The following is a 21,043-nucleotide window of genomic DNA, read 5'->3' on the forward strand; positions in this document are numbered from 1 at the left end:
TAAAGCAAGCCATAATTAAGATTGCTGGTCACAGGCAGTTTCTGTGTCCATAAGCTGATGTGCCAGTGAGGTGTTAGAGATAGTTGTGCAGCACTCATAGTGCCCTCTACCAGGTAAGATATATTTGTTATATTTTTCAGATGGTATTGAATCCAGAAGTATAAAGGCTTACAGACTGCTTTGCAGATACAGTTAGGAAATGTTGCCCTGTTTTGGAAATACCACAGCTACTTCAGTCACCTGCTAAAGCAGTTACAGGAATGGAGCAGAGCTTGGGTACATAAGAATAAATTCCTTGTTCTTGGTGCTGACGCCAGGCAGTTTTTGAAATTCATTAGTGTGTATGTGTCTGCACTTTAATGATGCATTTATAAACCTTTAGAGGAAGAAAATCTTATTTTTAGGGATTCTTTTATCCTTAATGATTCTTTAGTTAATGGATAATTCAGAATTCCAAATTACAAAAACACTGTTTAGGTTCTGTATGCAGGTGTATTAATGGTAGGGTAACTCAAAATAATTTCAGATTTGGAGGAACTGACATGGAGAAAAGAGGCAGTCTGGTTTTTCTACCGGTAGAAATTACATTAATATCTGTTTCATCATACTACTGCTAGACTCACAAGTTTGTGATGTTACCTATGATGTGAATTGCTTGGCTAAAGTCCTTTTCCTTTTCTGTTGCCATTGCTGTTGCTGGCAGCTCGAGTGTGCTTGAGTAGACGCTGTGATACTTTCCAAAAGCATTGTGAGATAACGTGGTGTCATATGCTTTTCAACAAATACCTGTGCAAAATGCAGAGACACTGGCAGTAAAGTAGTCAGGTCACACCAAGAACTGTATTGTGCTGTGTAAATATCACAACAGAGTAAACACAGAGGCATAAAAACTTGGGTTTGGCCAAAGTCTGTGTGTGTGTGTGTGTGTGTGTGTCTCTGTACATGGGGCTAGTAAATAAGTAACTCAAGGCTTTTGATCTCCGTCTAGTCCATGTCGGGAAGCATTTGGTGGGGGTTATGAAAAGGCTGTGTCATTTTCTTGATTTTACAGTCAGGAAAATAAAGCATTGGCAGATATTTAAAATATGGTAGATACATATTCTGGCAAAACTATGCAGAAGTTGTTTGGGATACTGCATAAAACTGTTCCCTGAGCAGGTATAAAGTAGCAACCTTGATGTGCAAGAATTTTGTGGTTTGGGTTCTTCTGAACAAGATAGTTAATAAGCAATTTCTACCAGTGAATACTTTCTGTAGGTCCTTATCTTTACTTACCAAGAAGGGAAGTTTGCATTTCCATTTGCTTTGAAGCCTGCTTGTATTCAGTGATGCCACCATTTAAAGTTTTTCCTAGGTGGACTAGGGCTCCTTGGGAAGATATTCTGATTTTTACATTGCTGGATGATGATGTGGCTTTGTCAGGTTGTGGCAATAGTAAAATATCACCTTATATCCTATCTCTTTGTCATATGTTTTGGTCATGTTGGTAGTACATGGTTTCAAAGACAGCAGGCTGCCAGATCAAACCAGAACAGTTCCATAAGCTAAACACATGTAGGCATCAATCTCTATGGTATTCATGGATTTAGTGAGTAGCTGTTGGCACATGCTAGCTGCAGTCTTGCCTCCAGTCCAGCATGAGGAGGAAGACCACCAGGAATACTGCTTAAGGAAGCAGCAATGCTAGCAACAGAATGAGAAACCCTGAAAGTGTAAGCTGGAGAAAACTTCAGCAAAGGGAAGATATCTTCAAAGAGAGAGGAGTAGGAAATGAAGATTTTCAATTAAGAGTGAATTAAGAAAGATTCTAAGTAATAAACATTATATTTTGGAGTATTTTTTGGATTGTGGGAAAAGAAAATGGACTCCTCTCCCTCTTGTTTGCATTGTAGTTTACTTTCCTAGGCCACCATGATACTTCCATGCTGGTATATTTTTAAGGCAGCCAAATGGAATTTTAAAATTGATCCAGGAAAGATTTTTTATTTGCCCTTAGCTAGGGAAGCTGCTTAATAGCATTTAAAATGCTGGTCGTACCTCACCAAAATGCAGTTGCCATCAGAGGCTAAAAGTTAAATCAGCCATCCAGACTTGGGTTTCTTCTGCATTTCACAAGACAGTGTCAACAATCCCATTCCATTTTTTTTTTCTCTTTTGTGACATGCTTTATTTTTAAGCCTTAGCTAATGTGTTTTTTTATTCTCTAAAGCGTTCTCAAGTACAGTTAAAGAAAGCCATTATTCCAGGTGGCAAAACCAACTTCAGATGCAGCTGAAACAGGGCAGCCAGGCCTGCCTATGTGTTTTTTAATTAAGGAATTCTTAAAAAACTTATCCATGCATCACTAGGAGTAAGATAGTTCTTATGTTGCTGCACATTGACCCAACCATGGTGGAGCTGCACTATTCCATGCCCTGCTGCTGGGTCACTGCATCCATCAGAAGGGTACGGCACACACCTGGAGTGAGAACCTCCTAAAATACCATTAGGAAGATTTTCTCTACCAGGAGAGGGGTCAAACACTGGAACAGGCTGTTCTAGAGAGGTGTTTGATGGCTCAGGATTGTCAGTGTTCTAGAGGTATTTGGACAATGCCCTTAGTAACAGGTTTTAACTTTTGCTCAGCTCTGAATTAGTCAGTGACATGGACAAGATGATTGTTCTAAGTCCCTTTTGACTGAAATGTCCTGTTCTGTTCTTCTCATACCTAAGTCAAGCAGAACTGTTCTCTCAGAGCCCTGTTGCTCTTTAAGCACCTTGCCTTATATCCTTTTATTTCTCTGGCAATAGTTTTTAATTTCCAGACCTATTCAGTCCCAGTTCAGTCTACCAAACATTACTAAAAACATAACCATATCTCTGCTGCAGTGAGTTCATCAACACATTTTGCATATGGCATTGCCCAGCCCTCCATTCAGTGGGGCTGAATTCAAGCCAGCAGCCTAGCGCTTAAGAGGGTTTTTTTGTTCCCTGTTACCAGTATAACCACCAGAAAATTAAGAACAAAACAGAGGAAGTACTAATGATATTAATTATAGCTCTTCTCCCTCCTTTCACATCTCCCCAATGAAGAAATAGACCCTATCTTTCTAAAATTTACTGAATATAGTTATTTGCACTTCCATAATGACTCACTGAATCATTTATTTTAAGAGATTGATAATTGATTATTTATATTTCTTCACCTACATTTACCATCCTGAGGAATTCTTTTATACTGGAAGTCCTATCCTTAGAAAGCCTAACATAAGGGAGAAAGATCCTATATTAATTGATCCTCTGATTTTTCACTTGGCTTTTCACAATTTTATGAAGTTCATCAGAATAGCAAAGCAGTCTTACTGTGAGAGCATACTTATTGTTGCTGACAGTGACATATGAGAAAACCATCAAAACCATCAGTAGATAAACCAAATTGTTTTCACTGCCTTATTTCATGAACAGTATATATCAACCTGCAGTGCCAACATAAAGTATACACTTTCCTTTTTTAGTACAGTTCCTTTAAATACAAAAGTCTTAAGCTTTTGCTTCAACCATCTCATGCTCTGGATTTGTATTAGGGTATAATCTGCAGTAAGAAATTTATTTGTCATTTATTATTTCCTTCTCTCTTTGAATGTTGATTTGGTAGATCAGCTCTCAGCTTTTTCAGCAAGAAGATATTTGTGGTAGGCCACAAACTTGTGGCCAAAGTGCTGTGTGGAGTTTTCATTACTCAGGAGGCTTACACTCCTTTCCTAGTTTTGACAAAGGCTTTCTCAGCACCTTTAACTTTGTCAAAGATTTAGAAAAACTTTAGGCATGTTGGTACTTTATTCACAGCTGAGCACTAAATTCAGAAAGGTTATTCAGATGAAACATATGCTCTGGGTCATGATTTCCTTTTGGGTTAGCTTCCCCTTCACTAACATGGGCTATTGGTATAAGCTTTAGTTTTTATTTCTAGGCTGTGAACTTTTCAGATCAGGAATTCTCTCCTTTTTTTGTACAAATGTTGAGTAGTTCAGTAAAAAGAGGCCTCTAATCTTGGAAGGTTTGCATATAGACTGCAGTGTTCTGGTTGAGCAGGTAACTTTGATTGTGTCACCATTACCCCACAGACAGTTGTTAAACATTATAGTGAAAATTGAGCATCTTTCCATTAACAGTTCATACATGTGAACAAAATTAGGAGGTGAGCTATGTGCTCCACATTTGGAATTTATCTATAAGCGCAACATGAATTTTCTCATAATGATGAAATTACAGCTTTGTTTCTTATTTGGATTACTCTTTAAAACCCTGTCTATTTGTTAACTCTCTATGTGGCACTAAAGATAGGTTACATCTCATAACATGTACCAGAAATAAGCATATGTTTATCTAATAAGTACTTCTAACATACCTTGAAATTGAATCACATCACTCAGCATCAGTAGTACTTTAAATATTATATTCTTAAAAGATTATGTTCTGGAGCCTGCGTTAGTGGCATTACAGTCTTCTTTTGCTTTTAGTAGATAAAAAAAATTGCAATATGAAATGCTTATTTTGCCTAAATTGGTCAGAATGGTAAGATATTTAAAAAATCACTGATGCAATTTCATGTATGCCTTTTCCCTCATTATCCTAGATGTGTTCTACCGTCCCTCGCAAGCTTCAGATTTCATTCTGATCTGATGAGGCACAAGGTCTCTTCTCAGCCTTCTTGGGTAGCAGTGGCTGCATTTACAGTGTCCTGCAAGATGACATTTTCAGATGCTCCTTGAGCCACAATCCTGCCCCAGCCCTATGCTGCCAATACGTGTGCCTCACTAGGCCATGGGGGAAAGCATGTGGCTGTCACCTCCTTAAAAATGCTGTGGCAGAACCAGGGCATCCTTCTCTTCTCATTTACAGGGCTGGCCATGCTGTCCCATCACTTACTGGAGCCCTTCCAGGAGGAAGGACAGATTACATAAGAAATTCACAAGAAATCCTAGATTTAGAGCAACCATGAGTGCATCTTCAACCAAAGCAAAGATTCCCTCACCCCACAGCCATCACTGAAATGCTGTTCAAGCTGACCATCAGGCTGTGTGAGACTCTGTGCACACATCCACACAGTCCTTTGGCCTTCAGAGTCTATTCTCCCCAAATACTGGCTAACTCACACTTCAGTGGTGCCACCCACTTGCTGGCATCACAACAGGTGTGTGAGCCAAAACCACCCTGTGGCTGACCTTGGTTGAGTAAAGGTGCAACAATTTTGATCCAATGGTAGCACAGCCAGCATGTCACCATGAGAAAACACACAAGTTCATCTTACCTTGGTTAGATAACACTTCTTGGTTCTACATTCCAGACCAGGTTCTCCTTAGGCATTCAGATGTATCATATCTAGATCTACTGCTTGCTTGAACTGCAAACTGAAGAACCAGAGTGCCATGTTTATTTCCTGGTCAGATAATGCCACTTTTCCCTCAAATTCTGTTCTCTTCCTCATTAAGACCAGCCAGCTAAGAAATGTTACCCGAAAGGATGTAAGTGACTCTTGGCCCTTGGTGCTTTAAACTTGTGCTGTAGATTGCTCTTATGATGAAGGACTCCCTTACCCATGTCTGTAGAGTCATGTCTTTAACAAAGGGGACAAGTTAAATCCTCTTAGTCCTGGCAGCTCTTAGTTCTTGGAAGGAGTGGGAGCTGAGTTCTTGCTGCTTGGAGTCAGTGGCTGGGACAGGTGCACAATCCAATTGTATTGGATACAGTGAACAGATGTTTAAAAAGGATTTGGAAAACCTCCAAAGGGAACTTCAGCAAAGGGCCAAGAATTTCAGTGTTGGAAAGACTTGCCTGACAGGACTGGAGGCAAGGGATGTATCTCTAATATGCATATGTGATGTTATGGGGGTGGGAGGGAGGGCTGCTGTGCTGTGCTAAGGCAATGGCTGAACATCTGGTCAGACACCCTCAGATGTTACTTGGATACAGCATTCTCTGGTGGAGCTCAGTGTCACGTAGCATCAAATATTTCCAAATACCCAGTGAAAGTGTGGCATTGTTAGCCTGTTGAAACTTAACTTCTTTGGGAAGGTCCAGATTGTATTTTTGTTTTGCTTTTAAGTTTTTTACTCTTCACTCCACCGGTCTCTTGGTGAGAGATGGGCAGCTGAGACCATGGGTTCCCTTCTGTTTTCAAAAATTCCAATAGCTTGGAGGTTTCTTGATGAGAGGATTTTCTCTGGCCAACTTCGGGAGACTTTTAGTGGGTTGCAGAAAGGGTGGAGAGGAATGACATTTCTGAAGTAATTTCTGATGTCATTTTCTGATGTTTTCCTTATGAAAGTGTCTTCAGTTTGTCAAGTGCTGTCATATATTAGTAAAAGTCAAATCTTTACATAAATGAGGCAGTGCAGAGCTGTCACAGTATGTGAATTTTCAGAATTTAGGCAGCATTGTAGAACTTAAGAGATAGTGTTCCAATTGGATGCTTTAGCCCCAGCAGTCATAAAGAGCAAGCTAATGTGAATATGGGTTTGTCCATAATGAATAATCATTGCAATTTGACAGCTCCGTGGCTTGGGCTTAAAGATTAGTCAGAGCTCTTTTAGGTATCCTTTTCTCTTTACACTCCTAATTATATCTAATGTGAAAAGATATGAAAAATAAAGTTTATGCATGTTAAACCCCTCAGCATTACCTTATGTATCTCAGCAAAGATGGAAGGAAATCCCCAACACGATGGAGAAGTTTTTGCATGGCGATCATACCTGTAACTTTATATATGGAAACTCTTAATTTGTGTTGTGCTGGCTTTCCCTTTTACCAGGAAGATTATAAAAAGCTGTGAATCAAGCCTCTAGTTCTCTCCCTCTGTGCAGGCTTAACTCCTCAAAACTTCCTCCTCAAATGTCATTTGAGAACAAATCCTGGCTTGTCTGTGTCTAGCCTTCTTTCTTAACAGCTCCCTGTTTCCACCCCTGGTTTTCAGATATACCAAAAATGTTTCCTGCTCAAAAGACCTTGCATGCCGAGTAATTCTTCATCTCAGCAATGCTTACTTACCAGATGACTCAGTAACTTCCAAAAGCTTCATGCTGCTCTTCCTTCCTCTCATCCTCGCACTGCGTAGATATGCATATGCTTCTGGCATCTGTAAAAACACTGTATCTGCCTAGCACAGTTAGAGCCTCCTCTTAAACTCAGAAGCAGAAAAATGTGTGCAGACATTCTTCTCTGGGCACAGAATTTCTCCATGACTTAAAGCACAGATAAGGCTCACTTAGAGAAGGGTAAAGAAATCAAAGGAAAGTTGTGGTGCTAGCAAAGATAGAAGTGAAGAAACAAGTTGCAATGTATTTTTCAGAAGCCATTTTTGAAAGTATAGGAAGATTGTCAGCAGGTCTTGGATCACAGAGCTCCCCAACTTCTGACTTTTTAGGGAAACTGATTCTGAAATCTGAAATGTAACCTCTATGAAGTAAAGCAGAAAACATTGCCTACAGTGCATACAGATTTACAGCAATTTTGTTTTTTCAGCAGTGTTTGCTGAGGTCTTACAATTAAACAATTAAATCTGAGAACCAAAAATTGGAGGAGAGCGTGTCAGCCAGTTTGTGTTTATGTTAACAGCTGTACAGACATGCACTTTGATAAGTGAATCCTAGTAGTGAATGTGCATATGGGTGTTTAGCTAGAATTTGGGGAGAGGATGTTCTTCACACTTGCTGCTCTGTATTTTCCTGGTGAATGTGAAAGAATTTGTATTCCTGCCTTCTAAGCAGGAATTGTATTAGTGACTAGAGTGGTTAACCTGGGTCTTCATGTGGGAGTGATTGGTTCTGGAAGACAAAGCCAGCATGTGAGTTTAAGGCACTTATATGTGTACATAAGGCAAGCTGACATTCACCCAAAGGGGGGAAAAAGTGATTGAAGCCCTTTGTCCTGTAGCTTACAAGGACAGAAGAGACATTTCATTCTCATGGTTAACTACATATCAAACAGGTACTCTGATCATGAGAAGTTAAATCAGTGAGGGTAATCAAGCAAAACATACCTCAAAACTTGCCTCTCAGAAAAGGAATGGTAGGTGATGTAAGGTTAGACAATCTACAGTCACTCAGACTTTACTCAGGAACAGTTTACATACTGTGGCCCCTTAAGAAGCTGAAGATATAGAGTGACTGAGCCAAGTTAATAAGTTGTTCCAACAATTACCAAAAAACAATTACCAAACTACAGTAGCTCCTGTGCCTGAGCAATTTGGAGTAAATCACTGTGGATGTCAATGAACTGTTGGTAACATACACCCCTGTCTGCATTTTAGCAAGGCAGTACAGTCTGACATCCCAGTGCAATAGTTTCACTGTGAACTTTGTTTTGATCTTAGTATTTCTGTTACACTGTTTTTCAGGCCCTGATTATATCAAACAAAAATTTCAAGAAGGAATGGATGGAAAAGAAAAATCTGAAGAAAAAGGTCAGGAGAAACCACCCTCCCCAAAAGAGTCACCTCACTTTTATCGAAAAGGTACTACACCCCCTCGAACCCCAGAAGCAAGCCCAAGAAATAGTCCTCCTCTCTCTTCTGAGACTTCTCCTTCAAAACAACTGAAAAAGCAAAGCTCCACTTCTGGAGCAAGACTCAGTCAAGAAAAAAAGCTTTTAGCAACTGAGAATATAACACCCACGACTAACAAGCCTTTATATTCAAAAGCACCAGTGAAGGAGGAAGCAGCTGGGAAACACCAGCCAAAGTTCTCAGCCCAGCACAACGCCAGCAGCACAGAGAATGGGGAGCTGCATGGTCACTACCATGGCTATTATGTAAAAACAAATCCAACAGCGCTTCCACAGGAGCTCAGGGAAGAAGATGAATATGCCAACCCTTCACCATCAACCCTTGCACGGATACCACCCTCTCAGAAGCCAAGTCCTGCTAGATCTGGGGGTAAGCCAGATGCCAAAGAAAACAAGCCTGACATAAAAATTAAGAAACCAGAATTTGCTGCACCAAAGAACCCAGCTAATAATGAGTCCCATTCAGCAATGGAGAAAGAAGTAGGAAACAGCTCGGTAAGTACTACAAGAAACATTTTCACTTTCACTGCCCTTGTGCCTCCAAGTGCTGAGCTTTGCAATCTAAGTAAGCACTGTCAAATCTTCATCTGGATACAGTCTGCTAGCTAACACGTGCTTCACCTGGAGTGAGGAAGAAATATTCCAGTCTGGAATAAGCAGAGTTTTTAAAATACCGTTTCAGATCGGTGTGACTCTTAATTTCATTATTATTCAAAAATAATAAAATTATCAATAGCTGGGCAGAAAAGGAGTGATGACTAATAGCATTTGTATTTCATATTAGAAGAAAAAGCCAGGCTATGAAATTCAGAATCTCTGATTATGTTTCTGTGATTTTTGGGCCAAGAGAAACTCAGGAAATCATTAGTTTTGCATAATAAAGTTAGCCTTTAGTGAATGAAGAGTTCTAGATAATAGTCATAATGTTTCTCTTTTATAAGCATTGTTTCTTTGAGTCATTTTTGGTGGTACTCTACAGAACAAACAGTGTGTCGTTATTGATGGGATAAACAGAATTACCCATTTAAAGAGATCCAGATAGCCTAGTACCAACTGCATGCAAAACACTTGAATAATTGACATCAGACTTCATTAATAATAAATCTAGATAATAAAGAGGGGGAGTAATTTCCCACCAACATGAATTGGAAGTGATCTTGTCAAACAAGTTTGGCATCTTCAGGTGTGGCAGAAGAATCGTCATCTCAATCAAGAAGGTCACTTGATTTTCTTTTACATGGTCATGTATTCTGACAAGGAAAACAGACTAATGCAAAGGCTAAATGTCACATTAAAAGAATTTTTTTAAACTGACTGATGGGTCTCAAAAAGTAATTAGAAAACCATCAGTTATTTGATATTATTCTGGTGAGGTCATTCTTACATCAATTCTGTTACTCTGATCACATTCTTGTAAATGACATACAAGAGGGCATGAGAATATTGTCCATGAAGTTTATAGAAGACACTGAGACCAGGAGAGTGGTCTGTAATGAAGGCAAATACAAGCTCATGCAAATCAACTGCTGAGAAGGCTGAAAGTATAATTATCCATGGCAGCACAGCAAAATATAATATTCTATATGAAAAACAATTTATAGAGCCTTGCACTGCAGGATCAGAACTGGAAAAGGTTGGTGGATCAGGAGCAAGAGAGGCAACTGAACATGAGCTCCCAGTCTGCTGCTTTGTTCAGAGATGCTAATATAATCCTTAGATTTATCAACAGAAAAGATTAAGCAAGAGTACATGGGAGCCTGTTCTATCTGCTTTTGGCACAGGTGCAACCACTTCTGGGATAAAACAGTGTCTGTAAATCAGGGATTTAAAATGAAAAAAAACCTTGAGGGGAAGTCACACAAAGAGCTGCAAGAATGATTAAAACATATCTTACAACAAAAAATTCAAGGCACAAAACCCCCCGATGTACTAAATCACTTTCTGTGTGTTTTATAAAACAGTTTCCCAGGCTAACAAGCAAATGTGTCAGAAGATCCAACAGCTAAAGATTCAGATAAAAGTCTTGTTTTAAGTTGATTTTAAGGATCTTAATTAAATGTGCCATCAGTTTTCAGATGCCAGGGTTTTGGAACTGAGTAGTTTGATAATGAGCATTTTGCCAAGATGATATTCTCTAGTTCTGCTGGAAGCTCTTATTCTGTGTTGTGCGGATCAAAGTAAATGTTCACAGAGGTTTTGTAATCTACAAATCTGTATTACAGCTGATATCAGCCCTTTAACCTTTCAAATCTCACAGATATTACTCCTATGTAGGGTAACACAAAGCTGACAGGCTTGTAAATGTTGAGTGAGCATGTACAATTTTTAAGCTGAATTGGAATTGTTTTTTAGCTCTGGTGAAAATAAGTCACTAGAAATAGTCCTTATTTTTCCTTCATTCCAAATAATATTTTGCAGCTGAGGGTGGCTTCATCTTAACAAGTAAGCTATCTGAACAGCAGTTTATTTACCTTCTAGAATAATCAGGATAAGGACCATGACCCTACAGCCTGTTATCACAAAAGGTGTAAAAATGATGAGATATTGTGCATTAGCTACTGTTTGTTCACTGATACTGCAGTTGTATCTGTGAACTCCACTCTAGGTCACTCTACTTCATTTGTAGCATCCTAATTGCATTATTCTCATTGCTAGCTTTCCAGTATGGAAGGAAGGTAGATTATAGGAATTCATTTTTACTGTAACAGTATCTTAAGATGTACGTAGATGTATGTGGGTGTTTTTCAAAGATTCTAGTCTTCTATATGTGTTTGTAAATTTGCCCTTATAGACTAAATTTCCTACATGCTTATTTCTTCAAAATGCCTAGAGTAAAAATGCTAAACTGATTAAAGCAAAAAATTGTGGCCTACTGGCCCAGCAGTCTGAGGGAGAAACAGTACAGAATGACTCTTAACTTTGCTGGAGACTTTTCATTTTCAGCATCACCTTTCAGCTTCAGAAAAACAGTAGCCTGTTCTGCAGTGCTCCTGGACTGAGCTCAACAGTGTGTTGGAATTAAGCAGTGACTAAGTTAAGAGAGCACAGTTACCGAGGAGAAGCCAGACTCATGGAATCATAGAATAGCTTGGGTTGGAAGGGGCCTTGAAAGATCATCTAGCTTCACAACTCTTCTGCCATGGGCAGGGACACATCTACTAGACCAGGTGGTTCAGAGCCCCATCCAGCCTGGTCTTGAATATTTTCAGGGATGAGGCATCCAGAGCTCCTCTGGGCAGCCTGTGCCAGTCCTTCACCACCATCACAGTAAAGAATTTCTTCATAATATTTAATCTAAACTTAATCTTTTCTAGTTTAAATCCCTTTTCCCTCGTCCTAATTAATGTACTTCTCCTTATCCCAGATGTTTCTGAATGTTGAGAGACTTCAGAATTCTAGAGTTGCATTGGGAAATTATTTCAGTAAGAAACTGCAATTGCTTTTTAGTCATTCTGACACATGATTTTGTTATGCTTTGAAAGTAAGTCTGCCTTAGATCCTCCATAAAAGTTCTAAAATATATTTGTTAAGGAATATAAAGAGAAAAGATGTCTCACTCTCATGAAAAGAGAATGATAAAACATGGTTTTGGAATGCAAAAAAATGAATCTATTAACATTTATCCAGCACTTTTGTTAGATTATCTGAAAGTGCTGTATAAAATTGTGCTGTGCTTTTTCCAGGTTTCCAATGATAATGCATTAAGAGCACAGATACAGAAGGGAAGATTTTCAGTTCTTCTTCTCTGTGTCCAAATCAAAGCCATTTTTCATACCTGAATGAAACATCAGCTTTCATTTGGATTAAGAACTTTAAACTACTTTATTTGCAGCAAAGCTTGTAGCAGCTTATTTTAGTTTTCAAATTTGTTTCATGTTTTTTGTGAATGTTACATCCTCAAGAATGCCTTTGAGTATCATCTGTGCAATAAGTTAGTTATAGGAACAGTCTTGATTCCCTAGATATCCCCATTTCTGGCATTATACTTGAAAAATATCAGCACATACTTCTTATGCCACACATTTAAGTGTGTTTCTCTGTTTACTTATTCCCTGATATTCAAAAATCCAAGTTTTAAATTATTACAGAACTCATAAGAGTCACCATTTTATCGAGGTGAAATCCTGCAAAAAGCACTATGACAAAGTCACCTGAGAGATGTATATTATTTCTGAGAGATAAATCGCCCCTCTTTCACTGAGAATGAGGCTCCTTCACATTACCTTAAATTTAGCACAGTGTGAAGTGTTCACAGAGACTGTTGACCACAAACCAGTACTGTTGTTGTTTCTGACTGGTCATTAGCAGCCTCTAGCCCCAGTTTCAGCTTATACACTGCTGTCCCACCTTGAATATGAGCCGATTGGAGATTCTCTTGGATTTAAGTGAAAAATAGAATTGAATTTCACAAAACACTATTGTAGTGTACATTCATGAATACACTTTTTATCTTGTCTGATATGTGTCCATGTGCTGCCCTAGGACAAATAACAAGCCTGGGCTCAAGTGTTTTACTAAACTGTAATTTTTTTTTTTCATTTGGCAGGTAGTAAAGATTTTTAAACACACAGTGTTTAGCCTGGTTTTTACCTGAATGTTACCCAATGAGTCTACTCCCATCTTTTTGTTCGATTCTCATCTTTTTGTTCACCTAACCTTCATTTAGTAAGGGCTATAAATACCATGATGTTTGAAAAATAGATCAGTATTTGCCTGATCCTAAAAAAAAAACCTCTGAGCAAGAACTTTAGGCTAAATTTAATGAACATTTCTAATGCAATGGAATTACAAGCCTAGTCTTTTATTTCCTGGCACTACATTTTAGGAAAGTAACTTTTTTTCTTCCCCAGATGAAAACTAATCATATGGTTGTGTTTTGAACTACATAAATGTCTAACTTACAAGAAGCTGAAAGGGTAAATTCAAGCAGGACTGAAGGTTTTCTACTTCAGCTTCTTTAGTGCACCTGTTCTAGTCACTCTAGAACTGTGCAAACTAATCTTGGCTTTTGCTATTTTTAGCCCTTGTGGGACACTAAAGTCTTACTTGTAGTATTTGTCTTAAAGCATTAAATGCTTATTTCAAAGGTGTCTCCAAAACAAGTGGTAGTTCATTGCATAATAACTGTGTGCTTCATAAATGTTGTTTGATCATGTTTTAATGTATCAGGAAATCCTGCTTTGGGCTGAAAGGTATGGTTATCAGAAGGTGAAACATAATGCACATAGCAGGCCAAAGAATATGAACTTTACTTCTTTGTATAAAGAGACAATCTTTATGATATTTCATTATCATAAAGAGATAACATATTTTTCTATGATCTTCATGTGAACTCAACAGCCCAGTTCTTAAGGTGTCACTTGCTTCTGTTTTGTAGGTGATTCTTGATTCAGAGCATAGCCCCTGAGGTTTTCAGCCTAATTTTCTAATTTTATTGTGGTGAGATTGTTACACCTAACCTAACTGACAGATGCATCAAAAGAAAAGTCACTTTCCCCTCCAACAAGCTTAATTACCTGAGACTGTGCACTAATGATACTGAGCTGCCATTAGAGCTGCAGTGTCAATTTGGCAATCAGCAAAAATGTGTCTTGCACCTACCAGGATGCTGTTCTATGATGTATTTCAGGTAATTAGCAAGTGCTTGGCTCCTCTGAAGACACCATAGGTTCCAATTTTTTTTTTTCAGTTGCAAAAAATCAATATGATTTTCATAGATATTATTTTCAAATATGCAAAGTACTAGATGGTCAAATCCTGAAAAATTTTAATGATACTTGGCAACGATCTTCACAGTTCCTTGCAGTTCCTGGAGCACTATAACTGTAAAATCTTCAGGTGGGATTCCAGGCTACAAAGGAGCCATTGACCTGATTTGAATCACATGGACAATCCCTATTAGAATCATAGGATTATGGAACCATAGAGTGTTTGGCTTGGAAGGGACATGTAAAGACTGTCTGGGGTTCCAACCCCTGTGCCATGGGCAGAGACACCTTCCACTAGACCAGGTTGCTCAAAACCCTGTCCAGCACTTCCAGTCATGGGGCAACCACAGCTTCTCTGGGCAACCTGTTCCAGTGCCTAACACCAGAAAGATGTTGAACCCACATCTTAGTGGAAATGAATAGTGTAATGAAATGACACTTCTGTAGAGAGCAAGGCTGTTCACGGTGCTGTGGTAACCATGTCTGGAGCTGTGCTTTATTTTATGTCTGTTCTCTGCCCCCGAGCGTCTCGTATGCTTTGGCACATGGTGAGTCACTTCCACTAAGGAGGAGGGAACATGGTTCCACTTCTGTTCTGTGACCTGATGGTTGAAACACACCACTGGTAAGTGGGAGCTTGTTATTCACAATCACTTGGACTAGGGTGTCATTAAACCTGGTCTTCAATTTCCCAGTGAATATTTTAAACATTCCGCCATTAAGCAAAATGTGGGTGCTACTGCCAATCCCATTACCCCTATGGCATAATTTAATTGGCATTCTGATAATCTCAGTCACTGTTTGCACTTGAACATGTGCTTCTCAGCATGTGAACAGACACCTCTGAGTTGATGCAAAGGGAACTTGATGGCTATAATGGATAGAGGTGCTGATGAGGTTTAGGCTCACCAGGGATTTAAGCAGTATCTGACATAACGTGTTTTGTGACTTTCTCAACATCTGGCCTGCCATCTAAACCCCTGTGTAAAGCTGTGTTCTGACTAAAGGTGTTCAGTGAGACTGTTTCAGGAGACCATGTGATATAATAATGACACAAGTACTATTCCATAGCTTCCCACTTAAACTCTTGCAGCAAATTACTAATAGTAATTTCTTACACCTTAGCATTCCAGAAATTACATAGTTGATGTTAGCATTATGTAGTCATGAAGCATAATGAATTTCTCCAAGGCATGCCTCATGTGAAAAGTGGAAACACTGTATCATTTCTCATTCAATATATACCTTCTTCTGCAAGCCAGTGATTCTTGTGTAGCTCACAAGATAGTTTTCTGCACAGATTTTCTAGTGGGCTTTGTGATTTGTGATTTAGGAAAGTATTGTCTAAATGAAAGGTTTCTGCTTACAGATCAACTGTAAAATAAAAGAGTATTGAAATCCTTGTAAAATCCTGATGTAATAAACCAAATATGTTAAGGGCAGAAGAGAATTGAGTATTTTGATCTGTTGGGACATATTTTCAAGTTGATGATTAGAAAGCATCCATTTAAAAAAATAAAAATATTCAAAATTGCTAAAAATAATTAAAAACCATTCTCTGGCTTCACAGAAATACTAAAATGGTGTAATGATTTAAACTTTCTAACTAATTTTAGTTCTAGCTAGGAATGGAAGGAGTTTTTTGACTTTTCAGTTGTTCAGTCCATAAGTCTTTAAGATAAGTGTCTGAGTAAATCAAAACAAGTTTAATTTTGCAGCTGCAAAATGCATTTTAATCTGTAATGGAAACAGGTTTGTTAGTGCAATGGTAAGTAAATTTTCTTTTCTACTTGGGTTGTCAAAGAAATGTATTCTTTTTATAAAGCATCTTTGTTATGTCTGTTTTGAAATGGGTTGGAAGTGAAAAAGGACCCTCTGTAAGGATGAAGAACAGGACTCTGGCTTTCCTAAAGTAGTTCACATTCTTTGTTTTGCTTTATTTTAAGCTGACATTTTTTTTGTGTTTATGGGTTTGTTTTCATTTGTTGATGCAGTTGTATTTGTCAGGTGGCTTAATCTCAGTGTGATTAGGAACAGAGCAGTAATGTGCTCTCACCTGTATTTATCCAGCTCTTTTTCACACAGGTGATATTTATCGTACCAAATATCAAGGGTGGTGGCTGTGTTTCAGCAGCAGGGGTTGTTTCCTTCAGACCAAGATCAAAACCTATGGAAATTGTGGAGTTGGGTCTTGTTCATTGCTGTGTCTGTGTGGGAGGTTGCATTAATTCTAATATCTTCATTTTATTTTCAGGGCCCTAACTCAGTCATGATCGCCCTGGTAATGCTGTTGAATATTGGTTTAGCCATTCTTTTTGTCCATTTTCTAACTTGATTGGAATTAGAAAAGGTAAGGAAGGTCTCACTTTCACATAAAATCACCATATCCACCCCACCTTAAAAACTAAAGATTTAATTTCTTCACATACTTTTAACGTTCCCCACTTTAATTTTAGCTATGCCTGAATGTGATTCAACATAGTTATTTAATATTGTAACTGTTTTGACCCTTCAGTGAAGTCATGACAACTAGTGGTGTTAGCCCACAGTTCTCTGCAGTTGTGTCATCAGCCTTTTAAATGGCACCTGTCATACTCAGACACAGGGAAGGAGGCTTGGAATTAGGATGGGACGCAAGAGAGATGAAACTTGGAAAATTCAGCCAGGGGCCCAGATCAGTTTCTCTGCTGGTGGCTCGTGGCTTTGGGGTCCTCTGAAAGCTGAAGCAAGCAGCCATGTTGGAAAACAAACAAAATAATCTGCTGAAGCAGCCCCGCCAGTGAAGCGCGTTGGCTTGTCCATCTGTTCCAGCAGAGTGTGACTAAAGTGGAAATGTACGGAGCTGCACTTTTTGTTGATGGAAGTTAACAGCTGCCTTACTATTTTACCGTCTGATGTTTTTAGTGGGGAGATGGGAAAACGACTGCCAGAGGAATGTGGTCAGAGGATTCTGTTGCTGTGGAAGTGATTCCAGCGTTCACTCCTATCTCATTAGAAGAAATAGTTAGCAACATCAGTCACCAGTCTTATTCCATTACCTGCTGCTTTTAACATCTCCTGCAGTGCTCTGGGAGATCGAATTTCATTTGCCTGTGCATGATTCTGTTCATTTGTTGTTTATGAAATTTGATGTATAGCCATAAGTAGTGTTTAGTCCAACCTGGAGAAAGCTACCAGTTCTGCCTAGCAGCCGAAGCTGAAAATCAAATATATTTTCCTAGTCCAGGGAAAAAAATTCTTAAATTAATTCTCTTAAACCTGAAGAGTCATTTTGCATGAAGGTTCAGTAAATAATACACCATTACTGCAAAATTTAAAGATACTATTATCTTCCCTAAAATGCTCGAATACTTATGCAAATACCAAGCAAAAGTTTTCATAATCAAAAAAAAAATCTTACATTGGTAGAAGTACATTCTAAACAGGGTATAGGATATCAAAATAACCCAAGAAAGGTGAGATATGGGGTTTGCATGTTGACTTTTTCTTTCTTTTTTTCTTAATTTTGGTGCTGTGGTAATTGGCGATTTAAATTATTATGTTGCAACACCGAGGTAATTTGACAGCAGTTAAAATAAAGTCTTGTCTGGGTGCACATTAATGCCAATGACAGTTAGCTAATGCTCATAATAAATAATAAAAGTGCTAGATTTGTGTTGAATACATTCAGGTAGAGCATTTAAAAATGTGAAGTGATTGTTTATCGATTTGATGCCTTCAGTGTCTTTAAAGTCCATTTATAATTTTACCTCAGCATTAAAAAAGCCTCAAAATTTTTCATTTGGAAGGTTTGTCTTAAGTAGTTTCATAGCCCTTTGTTCAAACAAGGTGATCACGTTTCTTTTTATGTGCCATTATACTGTAATTATTGTACCCTATATTAATGAAATGCATGCTTATTTATTGAAGATATGTGGTGTGATCATTTGGCAAGCAAACATTTTAATTTAAAGCTGCAAAAGGCAAAGGGCTTGTATTACAGTTTATTTTATCTCTATTAGAGAATCTTTCATACAGTATAGTTTTTGAACCTGTTTGTAAACTTTCTAAGTTTTTGCATGGTTTAATGGGCAACATTCTTACAAAATACATTAGTTATTTTTTGATGCAGCCTAGTAAAGTACCGTAGGCATGGACTGAATGTTGTGCAGCGAAGCAGCTCCGAGCAGGGCAGTAACACCGTGGTGTTTTTTACAGAAGTATGTTGAGAATCCTGTGTTTTGGCCAGTGTGGATAAAGAAGAAAGCAGAAAGAGAGCAAATGAAAATAAAACTTGTATATTTATTTTTAAAGAAAATAAAACAGCAAAGTTTAAATTGTGTTTTAAATTTAGGAAAATAATTTTTAAATAAGAACAAAATTTTAAAAGTTACTGTGTAAGCCTTGAATTAATGGATGAAATGTTCCATCCCACTGTTAAATCACCCCCTGTCTCCTTACGAGGAGAGGTAATTTTGTAACTGACATATTTAATTCCTATTAAATGTTTATTTAAAATACTTTATGCTCTGGAAATAATGGGTAACAAAGCTTATGAAAAATGTTTATAAATTTAAGTAAGCATGTTAGTACCATTTATAAATATGTATGATTTATAAGCTTTTTTAAAACAAAGCTCAAACAAATTGTTGGTATTTTTCTAAAACGTGCACAGTTGTATTTTACATGAAAGGCTATTTATAATTGGTTGTTATACTGTACACTACATTTTGGACAATGAAGCCTGCCAATGTACTTAAAAATGTCATTTTGTCTATTTAAAGTTTCTTGCTGTCAAAGAATGAACTCTTTATCTATGAGTTTCTCTATTTATAATTCTTGACCCAAAATGTACAATGTACAGTTTTCACAACTGTATTTGCTCTAATAAAAATAAGTTGGTTATTATTAGAGTTTCAGACTACTTTTTCCTGTTTATGAATTACTTTGTTCACTCTTTGGAAGCAGTTTTTCTAACTAATCAAATAAACAGGAGTGAAGCAGGAAAATGGGTGAAATTCTAGTCCCTTTGATATAATTGTGAGTTACTGTTTTCAACAAAAGTGATTCTGGGAAACAATTAAAAATAAATTAAAACAAAAAAGTCAAGCTTCCCTTTGTGTCTTCTTTTATCTTCCAATACAGGATTTTGTCTCTTTATAAATGTAGTATCTTAAACACACTCCCACTACAAGATGTTTTGATCAATTTTGTTTTAACTTGTGAGTGACTGGTCCATTAGCAGCTGCTCTTGTAGGGGAATTAATTTTTTTGGGCCTCACTGCTCCTCAGGATCTTCATAGGTTCAAAATTAACATGAAGTTTGTGAGCCAGTATTTACACAGAGAAAATTTGCCCTTTTTCTTAAAACCACAATATTTACTGAACTACTCAATCATCTGCAAATTTTATTTTCCATGATTCCAGTTCATACTAGTAGCCAACTGTACTGAAATCCTAACGTTTAGTTGAAGAGGAGATCTATTTTATTAGTAGTTTCTGTTTAATGGAAATATATTTTTAGGAAGTAATCATTTCTGTCTTGTTCTTTGAAGTATTTATACGAGCATGAAGCTTACCTTTAAGAATATTTATTTTCTGCAGAATACCTGCTCCCTAAAAAAAATCTTTGGCTCTGTAAGGGGAGAAAAATGCATTCTCAAGAAAAATGAACAGAAGTAATTTTAATGCCAAAAAAATTTCAAGTCAACCTCAGTGAGATGATTCTTCTCTGGCATTTGTGATCTACAGCATATGTGTTCAGAAATTAAAGTGTCCATGAAATATTTCTTAAGGTGTATGAACGTGATAATATACTAAGGCATATAAAAATCTGAACAGTAACAAGCAAATGATGTGCACAGAAATAGAAGAACAAAGCTCTCATAATTTTCAAGTCATTTCCCATCTGAGATGTTTTTACCAGTGGTTTATGTTACAAATGCTGTTACGTGGTCACGCGTCTGCTGTGCTTAAAGAAAGCAAACCCATGGACACACAGTACAACTTAATGCTTCAGCATTTGCTCCAGCATGAAAAATTTCACCCCACTTCCAGCAAGGAAAGCTTTTCTCAGGCAGAGTAGTTTCTCCTGGCACAGTTGTGTTTGCCCACAGGTGCCAGTGAGCAGTGAGCTCTGTCACCCTCAGATCTGAGGCCTGGCTTCTTGCACAGCTCCATTTATCCGGTTAAACCATGTGCACAGTGCACGCAGACAGCAAGTGAGCAAGGGTGAGGTGCTGTAGACTGAAGAAAAAAAGAGAATCTGTCATATATTTTAGGACCTTTCTTTACTTAGTTTGTATATCTATGTATTAGTAGTACATATGTATGTATGTATATATGTAATATATATATGCATATATACATACATACATACATACATATATATATATATATATATATATATATATATATATATGTAATAGTTTGCCTTTCCATCAGAAAAGCAATAAGGAACATGAAGAGTTCCAGAGGAATTGCTGGCATTTGCTTTCCAAAAGTAGGGGTTAATTTTGAAAGTAAAAATTTTGAGACATGGCTACAACTTGTCTTTCAGCGACAGACAGATGTTTAAAAAATCATAAATACAGCCTGGTGCTGACTTTAAAAGAAGTGAACACCTCTTTATGTGAGTTAAATTAAAAACCTTGAAATATTTATTTACATAACTTTTAATGATGTTCTGTGATTATGTATTTACTAAATTCTCTGTTAAGATACACAATGTGAGAAAATCCTGACAATAACATAAATGCAAGATAAGAGCCTGGAGAATTCAGGACATGCTGAGCCTCACTAACAGTCTTAGTTGT

The 21,043-nt window shown here is 37.6% G+C and overlaps 1 protein-coding gene across 4 annotated transcripts in view; it reads left to right on the top strand.

The window, feature by feature from the left end:
- Positions 1-19,323, top strand: part of JPH1 (junctophilin 1) — an 83,025-nt gene extending 63,702 nt beyond the window's left edge. Inside the window, exons 4-6 of one of the 4 annotated variants that reach the window (XM_054284661.1) lie at positions 8,375-9,036; positions 16,504-16,599; positions 16,706-19,323. In XM_054284661.1, the coding sequence (XP_054140636.1) occupies positions 8,375-9,036; positions 16,504-16,584 (743 nt within the window). In that variant the 3' untranslated portion in view covers positions 16,585-16,599; positions 16,706-19,323. The remainder of the gene's footprint in view (positions 1-8,374; positions 9,037-16,503; positions 16,600-16,705) is intronic. The other 3 variants (XM_054284660.1, XM_054284662.1, XM_054284663.1) reach the window with 3 other exon arrangements.
- Positions 19,324-21,043: the final 1,720 nt, after the last annotated feature.

This window comes from Melozone crissalis, unplaced genomic scaffold (genome assembly GCF_028551555.1).
Source record: "Melozone crissalis strain CALT ecotype California unplaced genomic scaffold, PUWL_Pcris_2 ptg000042l_1, whole genome shotgun sequence".
Classification (NCBI taxonomy): domain Eukaryota; kingdom Metazoa; phylum Chordata; class Aves; order Passeriformes; family Passerellidae; genus Melozone; species Melozone crissalis.